The sequence below is a fragment of the Pelophylax lessonae genome, assembly GCF_965119305.1.
Source record: "Pelophylax lessonae genome assembly, chromosome: 11".
NCBI lineage: Eukaryota > Metazoa > Chordata > Amphibia > Anura > Ranidae > Pelophylax > Pelophylax lessonae.
In genome coordinates this window covers 150,224,032-150,247,307 of record NC_138778.1, presented here as the reverse complement: position 1 = coordinate 150,247,307, position 23,276 = coordinate 150,224,032, and the positions used below count along the sequence as shown (strand labels likewise).

General features: G+C 43.9%; 1 protein-coding gene across 1 annotated transcript in view; it reads right to left on the bottom strand.

Annotated features, from left to right (window-relative positions):
- Positions 1-23,276, bottom strand: part of TBKBP1 (TBK1 binding protein 1) — a 267,510-nt gene that overhangs the window by 156,356 nt on the left and 87,878 nt on the right. The window contains exons 4-5 of the mRNA XM_082271866.1: positions 6,971-7,121; positions 1,049-1,245 (exon numbers count right to left, since the gene is read on the bottom strand). Coding sequence (XP_082127992.1) covers positions 1,049-1,245; positions 6,971-7,121 — 348 coding nt within the window. The remainder of the gene's footprint in view (positions 1-1,048; positions 1,246-6,970; positions 7,122-23,276) is intronic.

Here is a 23,276-nt window from a genome sequence, read left to right as displayed (position 1 = left end):
AATGATAGTACTTAATTAAAATTATAAAATTCTTAAACCTATTAGAGCCCATTCACACTGCCGCGACTTGTCAGGCGACTTGTCAGCCTGACAAGTCGCGGTCCATTGAGTAGTACAGGACCCGTTCTAATAGGAGCGACACAAGTCACTCCGACTTAGAAAAAGGGTCCTGTACTACTTTGGGGCGACCTCGGAGCGATTGCATAGACTTCCATTATGTGAAGTCCCTGCAAGTCGCGCCGAAGTCGCGGTGCACAGCAGTGCACGCGACTTCACAGGTCGCCCCCCGAAGTCGTGCCGCTTCAGTGTGAACCGGCACTAATTGTTGTGCTTATTTATACTGTATTAGCCTTGTAGCCATTTGGAGCAGTCTGCTTCTTTGTGCAGCCTTCCTCCAAACTAAGCTCTCTTCCTCTTCACCATTGACGTGCAGACAGGTCTGCAGAAATGTGTATTATGTTTAAAAAAGTAGGTTGAAGCTAATGACCAGTAAAAAGGGTTTAAAAAATCCCCCCAATTCGTCACCTCCTCTTTTTTTGTTTTTCGAAAAAAACATCTATAACTGCATCATAATTATTGGATTATTACAACTATAGCAGCCTTGATGTAAAAAAAAACAGCCACAAAAGGTTATCACTCAAAAAGTCTATGATATGTGTATATTTTCTGCATTACATAACTGAAGTTGTGAATCCCTGGGGTAGTGAATGGCATAAAATGTGGGTGACAAATGGCGTTGAAGGCCCCCGCCATCTGTTTAGGGATGGTTGATCTTTCCTGTGCCCTGCTAATAGCCTTCTTGGTGGTACATATTCTACTCCATTACCAATGCAATTTGGAGAACTATCTAAACTAGAACCGATAAGAAATAATTTATTTGAATTGAATAATTGAACACTTAAATAGTGTTTACCAAGGAAAAAATCCTACATTTTTAAAATTGTAGATATAGCCTGTACTGGAACTGAAGAAACCAGAGAGTTTTTTTTTTTTTTTAATATTAGACTTATTTGGCACGAAGAGTTATCTCTTTACAGGTCCTCCTAACCTGCTCCCGGGCTTCTTGAAGTTGTTTCAACTCTTCTTCCAAACGCAGGACATCCTCCTTCAGCTGTTTTTCTCTGCGCTGAGCGTTCTGCAGATCCCTCCTCGCCTCTTCCAGTTCTGCATCCCGCCTCTGTGCTGCCATGTCACGTTGCAAGTCCAGACTACGAGGAGCCTGCCAGTTCACAGCATGTTCTAGAACTGAGAGGATAACACAATTCAATTTAAAAAGAAAAAAATTATGCAATACATGTCTGCAATAGATGCACATAGACCCATGTTTTATGCCACTAAAGACCCTGCAACTACAGAAAAATACCTGATCTGCTAGAAATGCCCTCAGCTTCTAAGTCATGTTGTGGGCTGACAACAAATTGCATTTTTTGTGGACTAAAGGACGAAAACCCTGCCTAGTTTTCTCTTTCCCAACTACTCAGACTCTCCCATCTCCAACATAAAAGCTAATGATTCTGCAGTTTCAAGATAAAGACTGGGAGGGCCAAGTGTTTCCTTGAGTTACCAGGAAGTGAGTACTACAGTGATACAGGACAGCTCTTAATTTATGAAAGGATCAACAGGTATTTTTTGCACTGATATAACACAACACCTCCAATGGTATATTTAAAAAACCAAAAGGGAGCAACTAAGAGAAATTGTTAGGCTTTACATGCCTTTAAAGGATCAGTACAAATTTGATTTGTCAATATCATATCATAAAACTGAAAGGATGAGTCAAAATATAGGATGTTTAATGGTCAAGGATTTAGAAAAGTGACACTGCAACTACAGTACTGCTTTCTACCCAAGGAAGTTTGCAAACCTCTGCATGTAATTGCTATACACCTAGAGCAGGGGTCTCCAAACTTTTTAAACAAAGGAGGGCCAGTTTACTGTCCTTCAGACTTCAGGGGGGCCGGATTTTGGCCGGGAGGGGGGCTTCGTAAATGTCCCGGGCCCAGCATCGGTGAAAATAAACATGGCTTTAGGGTTGATGGTCAGTAGGAGGAGGAGTAGTGGTATCATCATTGGTATTAGTGGGAGGAATAGTGTCCTATTATTGGTATCAGTGGGAGGAATGGTGCCCCATAATTGGTATTAGTGGGAGGAATAGTGCTCCATCATTGGTATTAGTGGGAGGAATAGTGCCCTATCATTGGTATTAGTGGGGGGAATAGTGCCTCATCATTGGTATTAGTGGGAGGAATAGTGCCCCATCATTGGTATTAGTGGGAGGAATAGTGCCCCATCATTGGTATTAGTGGGAGGAATACTGCCCCATAATTGGTATTAGTGGGAGAAAAAGTGCCCCATCATTGGTATTAGTGGGAGGAATAGTGCCCCATCATTAGTATTAGTGGAAGGAACAGTGCCCTATCATTGGTATTAGTGGGAGGAATAGTGCCCCATCATTGGTATTAGTGGGAGGAATAGTGCCCCATCATTGGAATTAGTGGGAGGAATAGTGCCCCATCATTGGTATTAGTGGGAGGAATAGTGCCCCATCATTAGTATTAGTGGAAGGAACAGTGCCCTATCATTGGTATTAGTGGGAGGAATAGTGCCCCATCATTGGTTTTAGTGGGAGGAACAGTGCCCCATCATTGGAATTAGTGGGAGGAACAGTGCCCCATCATTGGTATTAGTGGGAGGAATAGTGCCCCATCATTGGTATTAGTGGGAGGAACAGTGCCCCATCATTGGTATTAGTGGGAGGAATAGTGCCCCATCATTGGTATCAGTGGGAGGAATAGTGCCCCATCATTGGTATTAGTGGGAGGAATAGTGCTCCATCATTGGTATCAGTGGGAGGAATAGTGCCCCATCATTGGTATTAGTGGGAGGAACAGTGCCCCATCATTGGTATTAGTGGGAGGAATAGTGCCCCATCATTGGAATTAGTGGGAGGAATAGTGCCCCATCATTGTTAATAATTGAAAGTGCAGTGCCCAATTGTTGGTGTCAGTGGGAGGAACAGTGCCCCAAGGGACGGGTTAAGGATAGCAGGGGGCCACATGTGGCCCTCGGGCCGCAATTTGGAGACCCCTTACCTAGAGGCACCACCGCTTTCAGGGTAATGGGGATCACTGTCTAATAAAGGAAACTTTTAGGCCAGATTCAAATATATGCGGCCGTGGGTTCGTGCCTGGGGTCTGGTGCGTGTCTGTTCACCGTCCGTCCGTATTTTTGCCTGAATTCGCACCTGAACTGGACCCAAACAGGCACATGACCCTTTTTCAACCCACTCCGCTGCTGCCCCGGACCTGTTTGAACCGGCTCCATTGAGAGCCAGTCCCACTCGCCTATCATATGAATTGGATGCAGGGAAACCCGTATCCAATTTGCATATACTGTAGGTGAACCCAGCCTTAATGTAAGATGCCATTGCCAAGCTCATCCTCTAAAAAAATTGTTATCAAACTAAATCCGTGCTTTTATTAGTTAAGTTGCAACAAATGACTGATGGAAAGATCATAATAATATGTGTGTGACCACCAAAAGACATGTAGAGCATAATCACATGTCAATGTACTACTAAAACAAAGATGATTAATACAAAAATTAAGTTGAACTTTTAAATCTATCAGAACCTTGTCAAACCTAACAGAGTATGGATAAATAATCAATGTTAATATTTTATCAACAGTAAACAGATCATGGCAACTTAACCACATTTTCTATACAAATCTTAAAGGATACCTCTACTGGAAAAATATGAAGGCAACTCTGCTAACCACTTAAAATGCTGGTTGTCTGCTCAACTGACACCGCAAGGTAAAAAGGATCTAATTCTATGACAATGGCGGGCATCATGGCATCACACCTTGAAATGTATTTGTAATGACACACATAAATAACTATAATTAGATACACTATATTGTCAAAAGTATTGGGACGTCTTCCTTTACACACTTATGAATTTGTGGCATCTCAGCAGGGTAGCCATAAGAAAATTGTGGGGCTCCTTACACAGCTTTAGGCCAGGGCCTCCTAAGGCTGACTTACATCAGGGTCCCCAGAGTCTCCCCTCCTTTCATCAGTGTCCCCAGAGTCATCCGCCACTTACATAAGGGTCCCAAGAATACCCTCTCCCTAAATCGGGGTCCCCAGAGTTGCCCCTCTTACATCAGGTTCCCCAGAGTTCTTCCTTCTTAAACAGGGTTTCTAGAGTTTGCCCTTATATCAGAGAGCCCACTTTTATTAGGGTCTCCAGGTCTCCCCTATATTAGGATCTAAAGTCCCCCCTTATATCAGGGTCCCCATAGCCCCCTTACATTAGGGTCCCTCAGAGCCCCCCTTGTTAAATCAGGGTCCCCAGAGACCCCCTTACATCAGGGTCCCCAAAGTTCCCCCTCCTTAAATCAGGGACCCCAGATTTCCCCCTTACACTAGAGTCCCCCTTTCATTAGAATCCCCAAAGTCACCCTCCTTACATCAGAGTCCCCAGAGCCCTCTTAATTCAGAGTCCCTAAAGTGACCTTACATCACGGTTCCCCAATTCCCCTTATCTATTCCCTTTTAGTCTATTCCCTAGAGCCTATTCCCTTATAATAGGGTCCCTAAAATAAGAAGGGAAGAGCAGAGTCGGGCAAGGAGAGTGGAGAGGATTAAGAGAATAGTTGGGGTAGTGGAAGGGGAGAAGAGAGTATTGTGAAGACCCCAGCTTATATAAGGATTTATTCATTCTCATTGAAGCAGTCAGCTACAGGACAGGTGGAAGCTGGAAAGCTGGGGACTGGGACCGGTTAGGTATGGAGGAGGAACTTCCTCCTTCTCCTCCTCTGAATGCCGGACCTGGGGGAGGGGAGAGCACGTGATTGGTTGCTAGAACATGGGTGGTCCTAACAACCAAACCCTAGGGCTAAGAACAGTGGGCGGCGGTGGCGGTGGATGTTGTCAGCCGCTGTACATTAAGGGACAGCTCTGATTGCTGCACAGCCTGTGCTGTTGCTGAGTGGTGTGGCTGTGGCAGCAGGGATGCTGACTGGGTAATTGGGCAGGACGCTCTGGAGGGGGGTTTGGACCCAGCAACAACCGGTTGGTTGGGGCCCAGGCCCATAGGACATCCGGGCCCCCTATATGTGTATGGGCTATCCCCCCAAATGGCAACTCTGCATCTCAGTCTTATTCTGTAGGGTTCAATACTGAGTTGATCCACCTTTTGCAGCTATACCAGCTTCAACTCTTCTGAGAGGGCTGTCGACGAGGTTTAGAAGTGTGTCTAAGGGAATTTTTGAGCATTCTTCCAGAAGCACACTTGTGAGGTCAGGTACTGATGTGGATGAGAAGGCCTGGCTCGCAGTCGCCAATCAAATTCATTCCATCGGGTTGAGGTCAGGACTCTGTGCAGGCCAGTCAAGTTCTTCCACCCAAAACATGCTCATCCATGACTATATGGACCTTGCTTTGTACACTGGTCCAAATAATTTGGTGGAGAGGGGATTATGGTGTTGGGTTGTTTTTCAGGGGTTGGGCTTGGCCCCGTAGTGAAGGGAAGTCTTAAGTCATCAGCATTTGGACAATTTCATGCTCCCATCTTTGTGAGAACAGTTTGGGGATGACCCCTTCCTGTTCCAACATCACTGCACACCAGTGTACAAAGCAAGGTCCATAAAGACATGGATGAGCGAGTTTGGAGTGGAGGAACTTGACTGGCCTGCACAGAGTCCTGACCTCAACCCAATAGAATACCTTTGGGATGAATTATAGTGGAGACTGCGAGCCAGCTCTTCTCGTGCCACATTAGTGCCTGACCTCACAAATGCTCTTCTGGAAGAATGGTGAAACATTCCCATAGACACTCCTAACCCTTGTGGACAGCCTTCCCAGAAGAGTTGAAGCTGTTAAAGCGGCAAAGGGTGGGCCAACTTGATATTAAACCCTACAGACTAAGACAGGGATGCCATTAAAGCTGATGTGTGAGTAAAGGCAGGTGTCCCAATACTTTTGACAATATAGTGTATACAGTATGTATATAAAATGCACAGTTAGATATGAGAAAATATTAAAAGATCAGTGGAATACTGTATTAAGAGTTGAGTCTCTCTTCTAGGCCAGACCAGCTTATTCAAAACGGACACTGTTCTTGCTTCTTGGCAAGTCTCTTTGTGCCTTATGTATCTACCAGAGTTGTATAAAGTACTCGAAACCCATACTTGAGTAAAAGTACAAGTGCTCGATCAAAAAGTGACTTGAGTAGAAGTACTAAAGTATTCAACATTTTTTGTACTTAAGTATTGCAAGTAGTTTTTTAAAAAAAATTTGCTACTCAAGTACTGAAAGTAAAAGTACCAGTAGTTTTGAAAAAAAAATTGCTACTCAAGTACTGAAAGTAAAAGTACAAGTACTGTGTTATGTAGTTATTAAAGAAAGAAGTCAAAAGTTTGAACATCATATTGTTTTTTATTATTTCAAATGCAGCTTTTATTTATACATACAGTAGATTTTATTTTAGTATGCGCTGATAATACATGTTTTGAACTTCATGAAACCTGCCATCTACTGTTCTGGCAGTGGTAATTTTTATAATAGTAACGAGTAACTATGCAGCACAAAAAAAAAATATCGAAGTAGAAGTATTGAAATCATCGAAAAAATGTAGTGAAGTAAAAGTGGAAGTAGGAGAAAAAAATTCTACTCTAGGAAAGTACAGATACCGCCTTTCGGGACTTAAGTACAGTAGTGAAGTAGTTCTACTTAGTTACTATACATCTCTGGTATCTACATATTACTAAGAAATAGAGTTATCTCCCCAACAGCACCAATCAGATTCAAAACTTCACAGCATGTCTGATACTGATTGGTGGCTAAGATTTTAACTCTGGTTTTCAGTAACAACATGTTGATACATAAAACTCTTTCTCTTTAATTTTATACTTTAACAAGATTTCTGTGACATTTGAGATTCCTCCAAAATCCAGTTACTCACCATGTGACATGTCTGGCCCATGGTGTAGCGACAGGTATTGCATGTTTGGATTGGTGAGGGCAGATCCAGGGAATGGGTGTGGCTCAGTGCACATCTGTAACTGCTGCTCCAAAGACTGGATGTGGGCTACGTGGGTCAGAACCAGGCCCTTCTGTAAGATATAGTTACGGATCAGTATATTCAACATTACCTTTAACTTACATTTCCTCTCCTTTTCTTTATATCATATATCATCAAGAAAAGATTATCTGTTACTACCTGTGTCAGCATTGTCCTCTGATACTCCAAGCAGGCTGGTGGAGTGAGATTGAGTGTGTACCTTATAGCAGACCATGCACTAAAAAGAATCGGGCCTCCAACCTGCATCTCAAATTGCTGCATGATGGTTATGAAATACACCCCTACGGAAAAAAAGTTAGAAAACATACTTACCTTAGAACCAGCTTCTACACTGAACAAAGAAATTTCACAATACTTCCAACGAGATCCTGGGAACACTGAGAATCTCACGAGAAGCCACTTTATACTGTACTTCTGCTAGAGTGAGATCCTCAGTGTTCATATCCACCCATCAAAATGTGTAAATTAAAGTGGTTGTAAACCCTTACATATACCCAGTGAAGTGAATGGGCTCTGGCGATACACAGAGCTGAAGCAAATCCACCTACATATGTTGTACCTGTTTATCTGCAGTCTTCTATTCTCTACAACGGTCTACATCCATTCAAAGTCCAGAATTTATAAAGCTTGTCTGAACTGTCAGAAAGAGGGGTGGAGAGCTCAAATGACACACTGCAGAGTTCAGTGAGAGCTGATTGGAGGGAAGAGACACACTCCCCTTTAAACAGCTCACAGGAACAGCTGAGGCTGTCAATCAGCTGGAGATCCTCCCCACAGTCACCATTATTCTCTAGGTCAGGCATGTCCAACCTGCGGGGGGCACGGCGGCGCAGGAAAGGCATGGCGGCATTTTATTACTTGTATACCTTAACTATAGTATATATTTTATATGCGGCCCGAGAAAATTTCTCTACTCTCATTGTGGCCCAGAGAAGCCAAAAGGTTGGACACCCATGATCTAGGTGAAACAAGAGCTCTAGAGTTGGAAGTGTAAAGGGGTGATTTCTTGAGCTACATCACCACCAAAATGTTCTCAAACACTGCTTTAGCATCCGAACAAACAGCTCACAGAGACCAGAGTAGACCACCAAACTGCAGGCCCACATCAAAGAAGTACAGCCAAAGGTTATTTGTCTGTACTTCTCCTGTGGATCACAGTTCAGTCTGCACTCCAGTGACCCATTCCCGCTGCCAGCTGATGTCGCTGAGCCAGTCCAGCTCAGGAAAATTGCAACCATATGGGTGGGGTTTTGCCCACATGCCTGGACCGGCATTCAGCTAGCCGCTGAGAGCCTGAGCCAGCATCCCCACCCCCTTCAGAGCTCAGAGCTCCAGTAAGTGCGGGGGGGGGGGAGGGGAGAGCAGAGAGCTGGTGACTGACAGTGACCAGCTTTCTGCTCACGGAGCTCTGAGAACAAAGCGATCGGCGGTGTTTGATCACTTGGTTCTCAGTATTAGAGCTGGCGGATGGGCCTCTCATAGTAATGTCACAGGCAGTCTTTTAAAACCTCAGATACATCAGTGACACCGAGCTTATGGAAGCTCTACCAAAGTCTTTCTCAGCTCTGATTAGGACTTCCCTCACTATGCCAGGTGCTGCAGTATCTGAAGTCTGTTAGTGTTTAAAAGGAGGAAAGGAAGAACATTTGCTGGATAGGGTTTTTTGGGGAAAGGGAGATTTTTTCCTAGGGGAGGAAAGATTTTGCTCGGGAATGGGGCGTTTTTTTTTTATCAGAGACAGGGCAGGTGGGACAGTGAATGAGGGATGAGAGGAGGAATGCTTGGCCAATAATATCACAACTTCACATTTGTTGTCAGCGTATTGTCACGATTACATGTTTGTTGTTAGAGTATTGCCACAATTGCATGTTTTTTATCGGAGTATTGTTACAATTGCTTGTTTGTTTTCTGCATACTGTTATGCATACTGTTTCTGCATACTGTGGGTGGAGGTTAGGAGGTGCTGCTTGGCATATTTGTGAGGGCTCGAGCTAATCCTCTAGTAAAGAACTGGCAGGGGGCAAGTGACCTCATAAATAGACATGAGTCGTGCCAGGAGGGGCAGTCGGGTTGAAGAAGGAAATGGAGTGCTGAAGAGGCTGTCAATAGCCCTTTGAGGGTGCCCCCTAATCTGGGGGGGTGACCTTGGGCCTGGGGCACGGGTGCTAGAAGGTTCCTACCAAAACAAACAGAGGAAGCCCTTCCTGGAGGCTCGTGAGTAAGAAGAGAGGACAGCATGTCTGGGAGATCTGAGAGTCAGCTGGGTGGACTGGTAAATGTCAGTCTGGGGGGACTGTGTAGAAGTTAGCCTGGAGGGCTGGTGAAAGGGGCAGCTGCAGCCAGGCGTGTTGGCAGTGCCCAAAGAAGTGGTGCTGGGATCAGTAGCCACAGGAGTAATTCAAGCTGGACACTGAAATTCTACTACACACCTAAGGGGCCTCCGGTTCCTGCCTGCAATGGGCCATTGATTTATTTTGACTAAGTAACTGTAAGGTAACTCTCAGGTATTCACAGTGTTCCGGCTTCCGGATTAATTTCTGCAAGCAAGTGTGTGCTCGAGGAAGAAGAGGAGCTGTTTATAGAGACTGTATATAGGAAGAGTTGTCCCTGAAGTTGTTGCCGAAGTAAAATGGGCATCTCATAACCTCCTATCTCTATCCAAGGTATTCTCTGACTCACAATTGAATATTTGTTACCCCCATACTGTCAACCCAATTTCTACAACATACTGCAGCTATTCTCTGTCTGTATTGTAAATGTTGCTCATTTGCTGCCTGCATATTATAACAATATACTGTTTATTGCCTGCATATTGCATACAATTTCCCATTTGGGGCCCATGTATTGTTAGGATTGCCTTTTATTGCCTATGAATGTTCAATTCACTGTTCTTTGGAGCACAATCTTACTATAATTTAGTCCCCTGTAGGCCTGCAGTTATCAAAGTACACTGCTATTATCCTCATGTTTGTCCATGGCACAGTATGTGCACCACTATCAAGCGCTTGAACTTTATTTAGCTCACTGTTACTATCCCAATGTTCCGCCATGGCAAAAATGTTAACCAACATGATTATATATATATACATATACATATACACAAAATTCAGAGAAAGAAAATGTATTAACAATTTTAGGATAATTGCTTAAAAACCTACTGTTTATAATAATTTCTCTGTAATGATAGACTATTCATTGTGTGAGTTGATGTAAAGCGGTCAAGAACACAATGTTGGAGACCTTAGGGTGTCATTAAACCCACATCATTAAAATCTGTCAGTACATGCTGTATTCCATGCTATTCATACTTACCTAGTCACCATGGGATTCCTTTTCTGTGTTCTGCAAAAAACCTGGTTGATCTTGCTGTTCACTGTCCCTCCCTCCTTGCCTGTGTCTCCACTGCAGTCTGAGATTGTGTAGATCATCTGTCACATCTACTGAGCATACTCCAGTTTCAGCTCCCTTATAAGCTGTTAGTTTCCTCCTTTTTCTTATATGTTCATCCCACATGACTACACAGTCACACATGTGGGTTTATACAATCTTGAAATTAGTATACGACAGCCCACTGCCTCCCTCTTCCTCCATGCCCACTAAACAGCTTAACACATCCCGAGACTTCTGCCAATTAAATATCTCCCCCCTTCTCCAGCACTTTAGGGATCACATCAAAACATGGCACTTCCTTTGTTTATCAGTGGCAGGAAGGGTGAATCGAAATAAAAATATTTTTATGCCGTAGTTATTTTACTTCCTTCATAATACCCCGATGGTGATCCCATTAAAAATCTTTAGAATAGTCAACACACTTTTCCGCACCAATTTGGAAAGAGGGCTCTCCCAGAATAAAGCTAGAACATTTACCAAGGCCCAAAGATGACGGTGGGTTTGCTTTGCCTAAACCATGGTTGTATTATTTAAAGGCTCAGCTACAACACGTTATCGGCACCATAGGCATAAGGGAAGAAGTGGATAGCATGGAATGCAACTCCTCCATGGAGGTGATGTCTCACATCACCCATAGAAGGTCCATTTCACAGGCTCTAGAGGTGCAGGCTTTCAGATTACTGCACAAGCATTACCTGACCTATAACTTATTTCAGAAGGTCTGGAACAAAACCAAGTACCTCCAGAAGGTAACAGGCTATACAAAATTTAGTCCCATATGGCTAAATGATACTTTCAATGGAGTTGGCTAATTTGCAGTGTGGTGCAGAATATGGAGTAACACACCTTAAACAAATATTTCATAATGGGGTCAACATGCAGTTAGATCACAGAGCAAATCCTCGGAATAGCATTTATCTCCCACTCCATTGTTTAGTCTCATTAGGGATGCCGACTCATCCAAAGGCTTTATCTCAAAGTTATGCCATGCTCTTACAGTCTTACCTGAGGCGGCATCTCTTGAGAGTGGTGGAACGCTGGGAACAAGATGTTGGCCAACTGGAAGGTGAACAATGGGAGGAGGCCTTTCAGGCTGTGGTCATGTGCTCATTGAATGTGTCGCAAAGGCTAACTCAGCTGTATATCCTGAAGGTGTATTTTACGCCTCTCAGACTACACTTGATGGGCAAACTAACAGAATCCACTTGTGCAAGGTGTAAGCAGGACCACGGTGACCTAATTCCCCTTTTGTGGTGTTGCCGCAACTTCATTCATACTGGGGTGTGGGGGGGGGGGGGTTGAATAGGGTCATCTTAGTTTTTCAGTAGTCCCTTCCCCTAGACCCAAATGCCTGTTTATTGGGTATACTGAAAGAGTACGACTGAGAAATACACACTAGAGAGGCTATACTCAGATCCTTATTCCAGGCGTGAAAGTTGATCAGATCAAAGTACATTGGAAGTCAGAGGACCCCCCTACTTTAAAAATATAGGTGAGTTGTTAAAAATGGAAAAGCTTATCTTCCAACATAGGGGTAATGCACATAAATTTGAGAGGTTATGGTTGGATGTTCCAGGGCTTGCAATGGTAGATTTGATCATGGATAGGCTGCTTAGGCTCAGTGCTGGCTAGCTTTGTTCAACTGCTGAGTATAATGACAGAATGGTCGAGAGGTGACAGCTTTGTCTATGGTCTATGTGAATGGTGCAAAAATTAAGTTTTTTTTGGTTTTCAAAAATCATGCTGTCTAATCAGCATCTTGATATGCCACACCTGTGAGGTGGATGGATTATCTCGGCAAAGGAGAAGTGCTCACTAACACAGATTTAGCCAGATTTGAGAACAATATTTGAGAGAAATAGGCCTTTTGTGCACATAGAAAAAGTCTTAGATCTTTGAAAAATGGGGGCAAAACCAAAAGTGTTGCGTTTATAATTTTGTTCAGTGTATGTCCATTGAACGATTTATTGGTCATTACATGATGGCATGATCATCTGCTCTCACGGCAGAGTATTCGTTTTTTGAAAAGGAGTTAGAACAATTTTTTGTATAGTGTATGGCCAGCATAAGAAGCATTCCTCAACGCCTTCTGGGAAAACAACTTCAGGAGCGTCGGTCTCCTGTGTCCCTCACACTTTGTCTGGTTCCTTCTGCTGACCTCCATGTTGTTACAGAATACAGTAATGAGGTCGTTGGAAGGAACCACTTAGTACTGCACATCTAAACCTATAAGCAATGGTATTTAGTGTTGAAAACCATTGATCGACCAGTCCATAAGAATAAAGCTAGTTGGTTGCCAGGGGCTCCTCCGTCCATTTTTTGTGCTGGGGGTAGACGTATAAGTGGGGGGAGCGAAGTTCCCATTCCTGAATTTCATGTTATAATAAAAGCAGACCTACCATAATGAGGAATGCTGAGTCAGAAAATGGAAACAATATTCTATGGTAAGCAATTACAAAACATGAAAAAATTTAATTTTATATAGTAAGCAACTACTTGGACACAGTGGAGCGAAAAAAAAGCTGTGGCAGGCATTATGCATGCCTTCATTACGCTGATCGGGCATGTTGAATAGAAACTATTTGCTGTGCACACTGCACATACGTATGTTCCCCCGCCCTGCTATCCACCAAAGAGGCATTAATTACTGTGCACCAGTGAGACTCTCACAGAGAGCCATTCATGATAATTTACCTAAGACCTCATGCACATTGGACATTTTTATAGCTGCTGTTTTTGGCATCAGATGTTTCTTTCTGCAACCAGTAAACTCCCCAGCATGTTATCCTATGTGTCCCTGCACACATAGGCTGTTATCAGCAGTTTTTGGCAGAGGCGTTTTTCATCTGTAAAAACGCTCTAACTCTGATAAAAGCTTAAAAACTCTGAAAAACGCGGCTATTCTGCGTTTATCAACGTTTTTGAGCCTTAGGCCCCTTTGACACCTGTCTGCTTCGTCGATGGACTCCATTCTGCTCAGCGAGGGATTGATCCGCCGATCCCCGCTGAGCAGACAAATGACAGCTCTGTCTCCGCTCTGTGTGCAGAGATGGAGCTGTCAGATCCCCGCTCTTTTAAATGGGGGAATCGGATGAGAACGACCGTCTGTCCGTTCTCATCTGATCCGATCCACCAGATGGATGGAAAATAAGGTTTCCATTCGTCTGGATTTGACAGACAGGATCGGATCGGATGTCAGCGGACATGTCTCCGTTGACATCCGCTGCCCCATAGAGATGCATGGGGCATCCGATCAGATCCGCCTGAAAGGCCTCTTTCACACATACGGATCGTTCATTTCATCAGTTCAGTCACATTAAAATGTATGAAGTATTCATCAGTTTTTCATCCATTTTTTTTTTTACATCCACTACCAATGCAAAAACAGATGAAAAACAGACAAACGTCCGATCCGTTTTTTTAACGGAAGAAAAATACGGTCCGTATGTGTGAAAGGAGCCATAAGCTTTTGTGGGAGTATAGATTTGCTAAAAAAAAAAAAAAAAAACTAAAAAACGCTACCGTTAACCACTTAAGCCCCGAAAGATTTTACCCCCTTCCTGACCAGGGGGTATTTTGCGATTCGGCACTGCGTGACTTTAACGGACAATTGCGCGGTCGTGCGACGCTGTACCTAAACTAATTTGACGTCCTTTTTTTCCCACAAACAGAGCTTTCTTTTGGTGGTATTTGATCACCTGTGCGATTTTTTTGATCATGCGCTATAAACAAAAAAAGAGCGTCAATTTTGCAAAAATAACAATATTTTTCACATTTTTTTTATATGAAATTCCCCCAAAAAAATGTAAAAAATCAGAATTTTTTAACATTTTCGGCCAATTTGTTTTATGCTACATATGTTTGGTAAAAAAAAAAATCGCAAAAAGCGTATTTTGATTGGTTTGCGCAAAAGTTATCGCATTTACTAACAAAGGGAAAGATTTTTGTCATTTTTGTTGTTTTTTTTTTTAAACGCGTAATGGCGGCGATATGTGATTTTTTTTGCGGTACTGCGACATTGCGGCGGACAGATCGGACCCTTGACTGACATTTTTGGGGTTACCAGTGACATTACTGCAGTAATCAGTGCTATACATATGCACTGTTACTGCAAAATTACACTGGTAGTGAAGAGGTTAACTTTATTTGAGAGGGAGGGGCTGTGTGTGTCCCTAGGGGCGTGATTCTAACTGTGATTGGCTGTCTGTTGAGCTGTAGAAACAGTGATCAACGGTTCTACATAGTAGAACCGTGTGATCACAGTTTCTACACAGGGGAGAATGACAGGTGGCTTGTTTACACAAGCTGCCTGACTTTCTCCCTCTGCAGCGGCGATCACAGAGTGACCGGCGGACATCGGGTCCGCCGGTCACACGCGCGGGGGGGTCCGTGACCACGCGGGAGCGCGCCTCCGGCGGTGCGTGCTCGCTCCCTAGACCCTCACAGGCTAGCGACGTAGACCTACGCCGCTTTGCCTGTGAGGGGCTGACTGCCGACGTAGATAGTCGTGCGGCAGTCGGCAAGTGGTTAAAAAACGCTGAAAAACGCAACTGCAAAAAAGTTAGAGATTTCTACTGACATTTTGATAACGTCCCCTGTGCATGAGGCCCTATGCGCACACACTATATAATTGTCTTTAGATTTTTTCCCTTTAGATTTACCAAAACCATATAATATGAGGTCAAATCTAAACACTTTCAATTTGTATGCAATCTGGCAGGGCCTTGCACTACATAGTTGAAGGTAAATCTAAAGGAAATCGAACAACAAAAGTTGTATAGTGTGTATCCAGCCTTATGGCTACATTCATGCAGGTAACTAGTCACAGTGTAAATGGCAGCGGCAGGAATCTGCTGCCATTTTTGCCACCTGTGAGTGGCTAGCTGGGACCACTGGCACGCAGACTTTAAAGCGGAGTTCCACCCTGGATTTTTTTTTTTTTTTTTTTAATACCCCCGGGACTGTCAGGGCTAGTGCATTCCACAATGGCTAGCCTCTGATCTGTCCCGGGTTGCACTTACCTGTTAGGACAAATACTTACCTTGCAAACGTCTTGTCCAGCGCTGCCATCTCAGATGTGGGCAGCTTGAAGCCAGCGCGTCCTCTTCGGCGTCTTCTTCCGCCTTCTTTGGTCCCACGATGCTCTGCGCCGGCCCCGACGTCACTTCCGGGTCGCGCGCGTCATCCCTCCACAGCTTCTGGGCATGCCCAGAAGCTGTTTAGAAGGGGATGACGCGCGCGACCCGGAACTGACGTCGGGGCCGGTGCAGGCGCAATGATTCCTGGGAGCTATGACGTCCAGCTCCCAGGGATCATTGCAGAGCCAGGAAGTGACGACGGGCCGCGGCCGAGGAAGGAGGAAGAAGGAAGTAAGGTAAGTATATTTTCTTCGCTACGAGGTAAGTAAAAAAAAAAAAAATATGCGATTATCCATTTCTTTTTCAGGTGACCCGGAGCGAGAAGATGGAGGTAAGTATAAAAATAGGGTGGAACTCCACTTTAACCACATAAGGACCGGGCCTATTTCTGACACTTGTTGTTTACTAGATAAAATCAGTATTTTTTGCTAGAACCCCCAAACATTATATGCATATATATATATATATATATATATATATATATATATATATATTTAGCAAAGACTCTGGAGAATAAAATGGCGGTTGTTGCAATATTTTCCGTCACGCGATATTTGCGCAGCAGTCATTCAAACGCAATTTTTTGGGGAAAAAATACATGTCACTGAATTAAAAGAAAAAACTAAACAGTAAAGTTAGCCCAATATTTTTTTGTATTGTGAAAGATGATGTCACGCTGAGGAAATCAATACCTAACATTTTATTGGTTTAAAATTGCACACACTCCTGGAATGGCGACAAACTACGGTACTTAAAAATCTCTATAGGCAACGCAATCTCCATAGGCAACGCATTAAAAAAAATTTAACGGTTACCAGTTTAGAGTTACAGAGGATGTCTTTTTCTAGAATTAGTGCCCTCGCTCTGACGATCGCGGCGATACCTCACATGTGTGATTTCAACACCGTTTTCATTTGCAGGCGTGACTTAGGTATGCGTTTTTCATTGGTGCACAAGCTCACAAAGGGCGCTTTAAAAATGTTTTTTTTTTGTTCCTATTTTTTATTTTTTATTTTTAACACTGTTTTTTTTAAAAAAATGTAATCATCCCTTGTGACAATAATAGGCAGTGACAGGTACTCTTTATGGAGGGATCTGGACCTCAGACCCCCCCCCCCAAATGCACTTCAAAGTATTTAAAACAGGGAAATCGTCATTTTTGAATACTGTCACTTTTTTTAAGTTGGCGCCACTGGCAGCTGAGTAAACCGGAAGTGTTGTCGTGCTCAGGGCCGTCTTTAACACAAGGCAAAGGGGGCAGCTGCCCTGGGCTTCGTCATTGTTGTGGGGCCCAAAGCAGCTGCCCTTTGAGCCCACACTGCCTGCAAACAGTGGATAAGTGGATTTGGGAGTGCCCAAGAAAATATTTGCCCAGGGTCCAATCAATATTAAAGACGGCCCTGGTCGTGACGTCGCTTCAGGGTTACATGATCGGAGACCCGATTGAAGCCGAATCCGGCTTTGTTCAGGACTCAAACCAGCCTGCGGACGTGCCAGCTGGTTGCTTGGGTCTCCTGGTGCGGTAGAGCCGCAGAAGGAGGCGGGAGGGGGGGGGGTCTCCTCCCGCTTGCTGGGATAATGGCCGAGCAGCTGCTGAACCGCATCGGTAGTTATCTCCTGAAAGCCGACCTCCGGCTCTAAAAAAAAGTACAGGTACATCGGTTTGCGGGAAGTGGTTAATGACAGGTCGCTGGCTCCACATCTATGTGCATCCAGCAGCAATCTCCGCAGGTAAACATTGGTGTGCAATTAGTCACGGATAGCTGCAGCCATAGGCCAACTATCATTAAAATGCACGGGCTCGGTGGCGGCAGCTAGCCGCTCACAGGTGACAAAAACAACAGCAGAAATGAACAGATTCCTGACGCTGCCATTTGTACGGTGCAAATGTAGCCCTAAAGCGATTGTAAAGTCTCGTTTTTTTCCTATAAAAATAACAAACATGTTATACTTACCTCCTCTGTGCAGTTGGTTTTGCACAGAGCAGCCTGGATCCTCCTCTTCTCGGGTCCCTCCATGCTGCTCCTGGCCCCTCCCTCCTGTTCAGTACCCCCACAGCAACCAGCTTGCTATGGGGGGCACCCAAGCCGAGTCACAGCTCCCTGTGTCCATTCAGACCCAGGCCCTCTCCCCTCTGATTGGCTAGCTGACTTTGATTGACAGCAGTGGCAGCCAATGGTGCTGTGTCTCAGCCAATCAGAAGGGAGAATCTCAAACGGCTGAGACACTTTTGGATATCGCTGGACAGAGAAGGGGCTCAGGTAAGTATTAGGGGGTGCTGGGGGAGGCTGCTACACACAGAAGGCTTTTTATCCTAATGCATAGAATGTAATAAGATAAAAAAAAAAAACTTCTGACTTCGCAACTCCTTTAACCACTTGCTTACAGGGCACATATACCTTGCCCAGACCAATTTCCAGCTTTCAGCGCTGTCACAATTTGAATGACAATTGCGCGGTCATGCAACACTGTACCCATATAAAATGTTTATCATTTTTTTCCCCACATTATATGGAGCTTTCTTTTGGTGGTATTTAATCACTACTGGGGTTTTTATTTTTTGCTAAACGAACAAAAAAGATACATTTAAAAAAACAAAAAGATTTTCTCTATTATTTTGTTATAAAATTTTGCAAACAGGTAATTTTTCTCCTTCATTGATGTGTGCTGATGAGGCTGCACTGATGGGCCCTGATAGACTGCACTAGTGGACACTGATAGGCTGCACTAATAGGCTGCACTGATGGGCACTGCCTCATCAGTGCCTGTTTAACAGGCACTGATGAGGCAGCACTGATAGGTGGATAGATATAAGCAAGGTGCTGCTCTATTATTTTGTTATAAAGTTTTGCAAACAGGTAATTTTTCTCCTTCATTGATGTGTGCTGATGAGGCTGCACTGATGGGCCCTGATAGACTGCACTAGTGGACACTGATAGGCTGCACTAATAGGCTGCACTGATGGGCACTGATAGGGCAGCACTGATGGGCACTGATAGGTAGCACTGATGGGGTGGCACTGGTGGGCATTGTTTAACAGGCACTGATGAGGCAGCACTGATAGGTGGATAGATATAAGCAAGGTGCTGCGCTAAGGCCTTAAAGAGGTTGTAAACCCTCTCTTGGAACTTGTACCTACAGGTAAGCCTATAATAATGCTTAACTATAGGTACTGTAAATATCTCTCGTGCCGTTCCTTCAGAGCCCTGTGCCGTGAACGGCGGCTCCCGTGCGCATGCGCGGGAGTGATGTAATTGCGCCTCTTGCCAATCAGATGATCAGAGGACGCGAACCAGGAAGCAGGATGGCCAAACATGTCGGCCGTTCTGTCGCTGAGCGGACGGCACTGCGGGGGCTTCGTTCTAAGGTAAGTATTTCATAATGAGCTAGTATGCAATGCATATTATAGCACATTATGCCTTTGTCTTACAGGGTTTTTTTATTTATTTTTTTGGGGAGGGTTTACTTCCTCTTTAAGAGCATTAGATGTGAAAATGATAATGTGATAATAATGAATATGAATAATAAGAAGTGCTAATATCAAAATACATAGACGATAAAAAGTGCACACAGCAAATAATGAATAAATTTGATTAAAAAACAGCACATAAAATCATCTATGTATTTTGATATTAGCACTTCTTATTATTCATATTCATTATTATCACATCCTATGCTTTTAAGACCTTAGTGCAGCACCTTGCTTACATCTATTTATCTAGTGGTTTGGGCACACCATAGTGGTGCTGCTTGCTACATTTGGGTCTCATTCTATATATTCCTTCATTTTCTTCACTACTTGATAGCGTGGGAGCCATATATCCTGTTATTTAGCACTGATAGTTCCAAGCTGGTTCTTCTTCCGGTATTGTCATTTCCGGTGTTCCGTGAAAAATCCATACCCGTGAGAAAACCATACCCTCGTCACTTCCGGTTCCGCTACGGAGGGTATGGATTTCTCACGGTAGTTAAACATGCGGCGCTTACATTAAAACAGCTCCTCTGAAACGTAAATCATCTCCGCTCTTCGCCCTGTCACTGCCCTCATCTCCGGTAATAAATATAAAAGCGGATCACGGAGCCGCGATCGCCGTCACATTTACATCTCATACACCCGCCGCCGCTTTTATATTTATTACCGGAGATGAGAGCAGTTACAGGGCGAAGAGCGGAGATGATTTACGTTTCAGATGAGCTGTTTTAATGTAAGCGCCGCAAGTTTTACATTAGACACAGTGCCGTGAGAATTTCATGCCCACCGAGCATGCGCACTTGTCTAATTCTTTAATGTTCAATCACGTATCCGGGGCTCTGAGCATGCGCACTGCTGCGCTGCTCAGCTGTTTCAGCCCGGAAGTGACGAGGGTATGGTTTCTCCACGGGGTATGGTTTTTTAACGTTACACCGGCTTCGCTCTGCTCGGCTCTGCAGTGCAGGAGGCGCTCCATATTGAACACCGGCTGGTCCGGCGCTGTTCCTAGACCCCTAGGCGTTACTATCTAGCCGGGGCTCCCTTCATTTCATCCTGGGGATTGGACTGTTCACCCAGTGGCTCTGCAAGGTCTTTTACCGGCCACCACCAGTGGCTTCAGCCCAGATGGAAACCGGTTTGAAATGTTTTTTCATTGATATTTATCTATTCATTTATATTGATTTCACAATAAACATGACTTTCTTTCATGGGCTGTTCTCCTAGCATCTATTACACCAACCTTTGGATAGCGCTGCTCTCTCCTTCTTTGGCACTGGTAGATGGCACTGGTGGGCATTGATAGGTGGCACTGGTGGGCACTGGTCAGTGGCACTGGTGGGCATTAATGAGGGGGCAGTGGCTCTCCATGTGCAGGACTGATGTTCCATTTACACAAGCCGATAATCGGCTTTTGTTTATATATCGTGGTCAGCTGTCATTGCCTAATAATTGGCGGGTGCCAGCAGACATTGAGTTTGCGGTACTCGCAGATCAGTTCCCGCTGTTTATAATCATAGAAAAGCTGTGTCCTATAAGACCGCACACCAGTTCTGACAGTGGATGACTTCTCCTCTGGCTGCAGATGAAGCTACTTCTGCTTTATCATGTGTGGCCTCTCTGAGATGCTGAGTTTATAAATCAGAAAATTTACCTTCCCCGGGTATTCCGAAGAACAAGTTTAATGGGTACTTTTTATCGCAGTTTAGTGGGATGGAACCACGCCAAAATATAATAGGAATGTGTTACACTCCTGCTCTACTATTGGGATAAACCCAACATGAATGTGTGTCTACATAAGGACAGCGCTGTGAATAATAAGTGTTGCTATTTAAAACTTAATTAGTGTATGAAACTACTAGACCTTATCAGTGTGAAACAACTAATGTGCTAATGTGCTATTGAAATAATTATTTCTGCATTGATGTAATGAAATACATAAGTGAATGAATAAGTCTATCAAAAAAGTGTTACACATAATACACTTATAAAACTCAGTGATATAAATCCTATAAATGCTGATATGTTCTAGCACAACCAAATCTTTTACAATACTCATTAAAATTATTCCAACAAAAAAATGTATGTATCGAAAAAATGTGCAAAAAGTGTTCATAAGTCACTGATTAGCAAACACCTAAAATAGTCCAAAAAAAAAAAAAACTGTCCAAAAAAAAAAAAAAACTCCCCTGTGTATACAGTACTTAAAGCAAGCTTTGTTGTATCTTCGACTAATAACCAAAAAAATCTTCTTGTATTGATTTCCCCACACCTTTGTGAAAATCCACCACCACTTATGTCCAACATGAATCACCAAATATTCATGCTGGTGCAACCAGCAGACAAACACCAACATGAGGCATATACAGTATCTCACAAAAGTGAGTACACCCCTCACATTTTTGTAAATATTTTATTATATCTTTTCATGTGACAACACTGAAGAAATGACACTTTGCTACAATGTAAAGTAGTGAGTGTACAGCTTGTATAACAGTGTAAATTTGCTGTCCCCTCAAAATAACTCAACACACAGCCATTAATGTCTAAACCGCTGGCAACAAAAGTGAGTACACCCCTAAGTGAGAATGTCCAAATTGGGGCCACTTAGCCATTTTCCCTCCCCGGTGTCATGTGACTCGTTAGTGTTACAAGGTCTCAGGTGAGAATGGAGAGCAGGTGTGTTAAATTTGGTGTTATCGCTCTCACTCTCTCATACTGATCACTGGAAGTTCAACATGGCACCACATGGCAAAGAACTCTCTGAGGATCTGAAAAAAGAATTGTTGCTCTACATAAAGATGGTCCAGGCTAGAAGATTGCTAAGACCCTGAAACTGAGCTGCAGCACGGTGGCCAAGACCATACAGTGGTTTAACAGGACAGGTTCCACTTAGAACAGGCCTCGCCATGGTTGACCAAAGAAGTTGAGTGCAGGTGCTCAGCATCATATCCAGAGGTTGTCTTTGGGAAATAGATGTATGAGTGCTGCCAGCATTGCTGCAGAGGTTGAAGGGGTGGGGGGTCAGCCTGTCAGTGCTCAGACCATACGCCGCACACTGCATCAAATTGGTCTGCATGGCTTTCATCTCAGAAGGAAGCCTCTTCTAAAGATGATGCACAAGAAAGCCCACAAACAGTTTTCTGAAGACAAGCAGACTAAGGACATGGATTACTGGAACCATGTCCTGTGGTCTGATAAGACCTAGATAAACTTATTTGGCTCAGATGGTGTCAAGTGTGACGGCAACCAGGTGAGGAGTACAAAGACAAGTGTGTCTTGCCTACAGTCAAGCATGGTGGTGGGAGTGTCATGGTGTGGGGCTGCATGAGTGATGCCAGCACTGGGGAGCTACAGTTCATTGAGGGAACCATGAATGCCAACATGTACTGTGACATACTGAAGCAGAGCATGATCGGAGACTGGGCCGCAGGGCAGTATTCCAACATAACGACCCCAAACACACCTCCAAGATGACCACTGGCTTGCTAAAGAAGCTGAAGGTAAAGGCGATGGAGTGGCCAAGCATTTCTCCAGACCTAAACCCTATTGAGCATCTGTGGGGCATCCTCATACAGAAGGTGGAGGAGCACAAGGTCTCTAACATCCACCCGCTCTGTGATTTCGTCATGGAGGAGTGGAAGAGGTCTCCAGTGGCAACCTGTGAAGCTCCGGTGAACTCCACGCCCAAAAGGGTTAAGGCAGTACTTGAAAATAATGGTTGCCTCACAAAATATTGACACTTTGGGCCCAATTTGGACATTTTTTACTTATGGGTGTACTCACTTTTGTTAGCAGCAGTTTAGACATTAATGGCTGTGTGTTGGATTATTTTTGGACAACATTATCCCCATACTTACCAGCCAAAGCTCGCTAGAACCCTATGCAGTATTGCCAGGGGGTCCACATTGTCTGGTAAGTGGATTCACTTTCGGGTGTGAAACACAGCCACATTGCATGAGTCACAGATTGACATGGACTATCTGAAATAGGAGCTTATTTCATGGACTTTCACTGAAAACTTGCTTGTTGATGTATTTTGTGCTTTTTTTGGAATTTTTTTCTCATATAAATATATGGGAATATGGACTCACTTTTATTAGTATATTTTCACAGGTTGTTCACTTATTGATATTTTGTTTTTCCCACTATCGGTGTGTTGAAAAGGATACATACATATATTGCACAT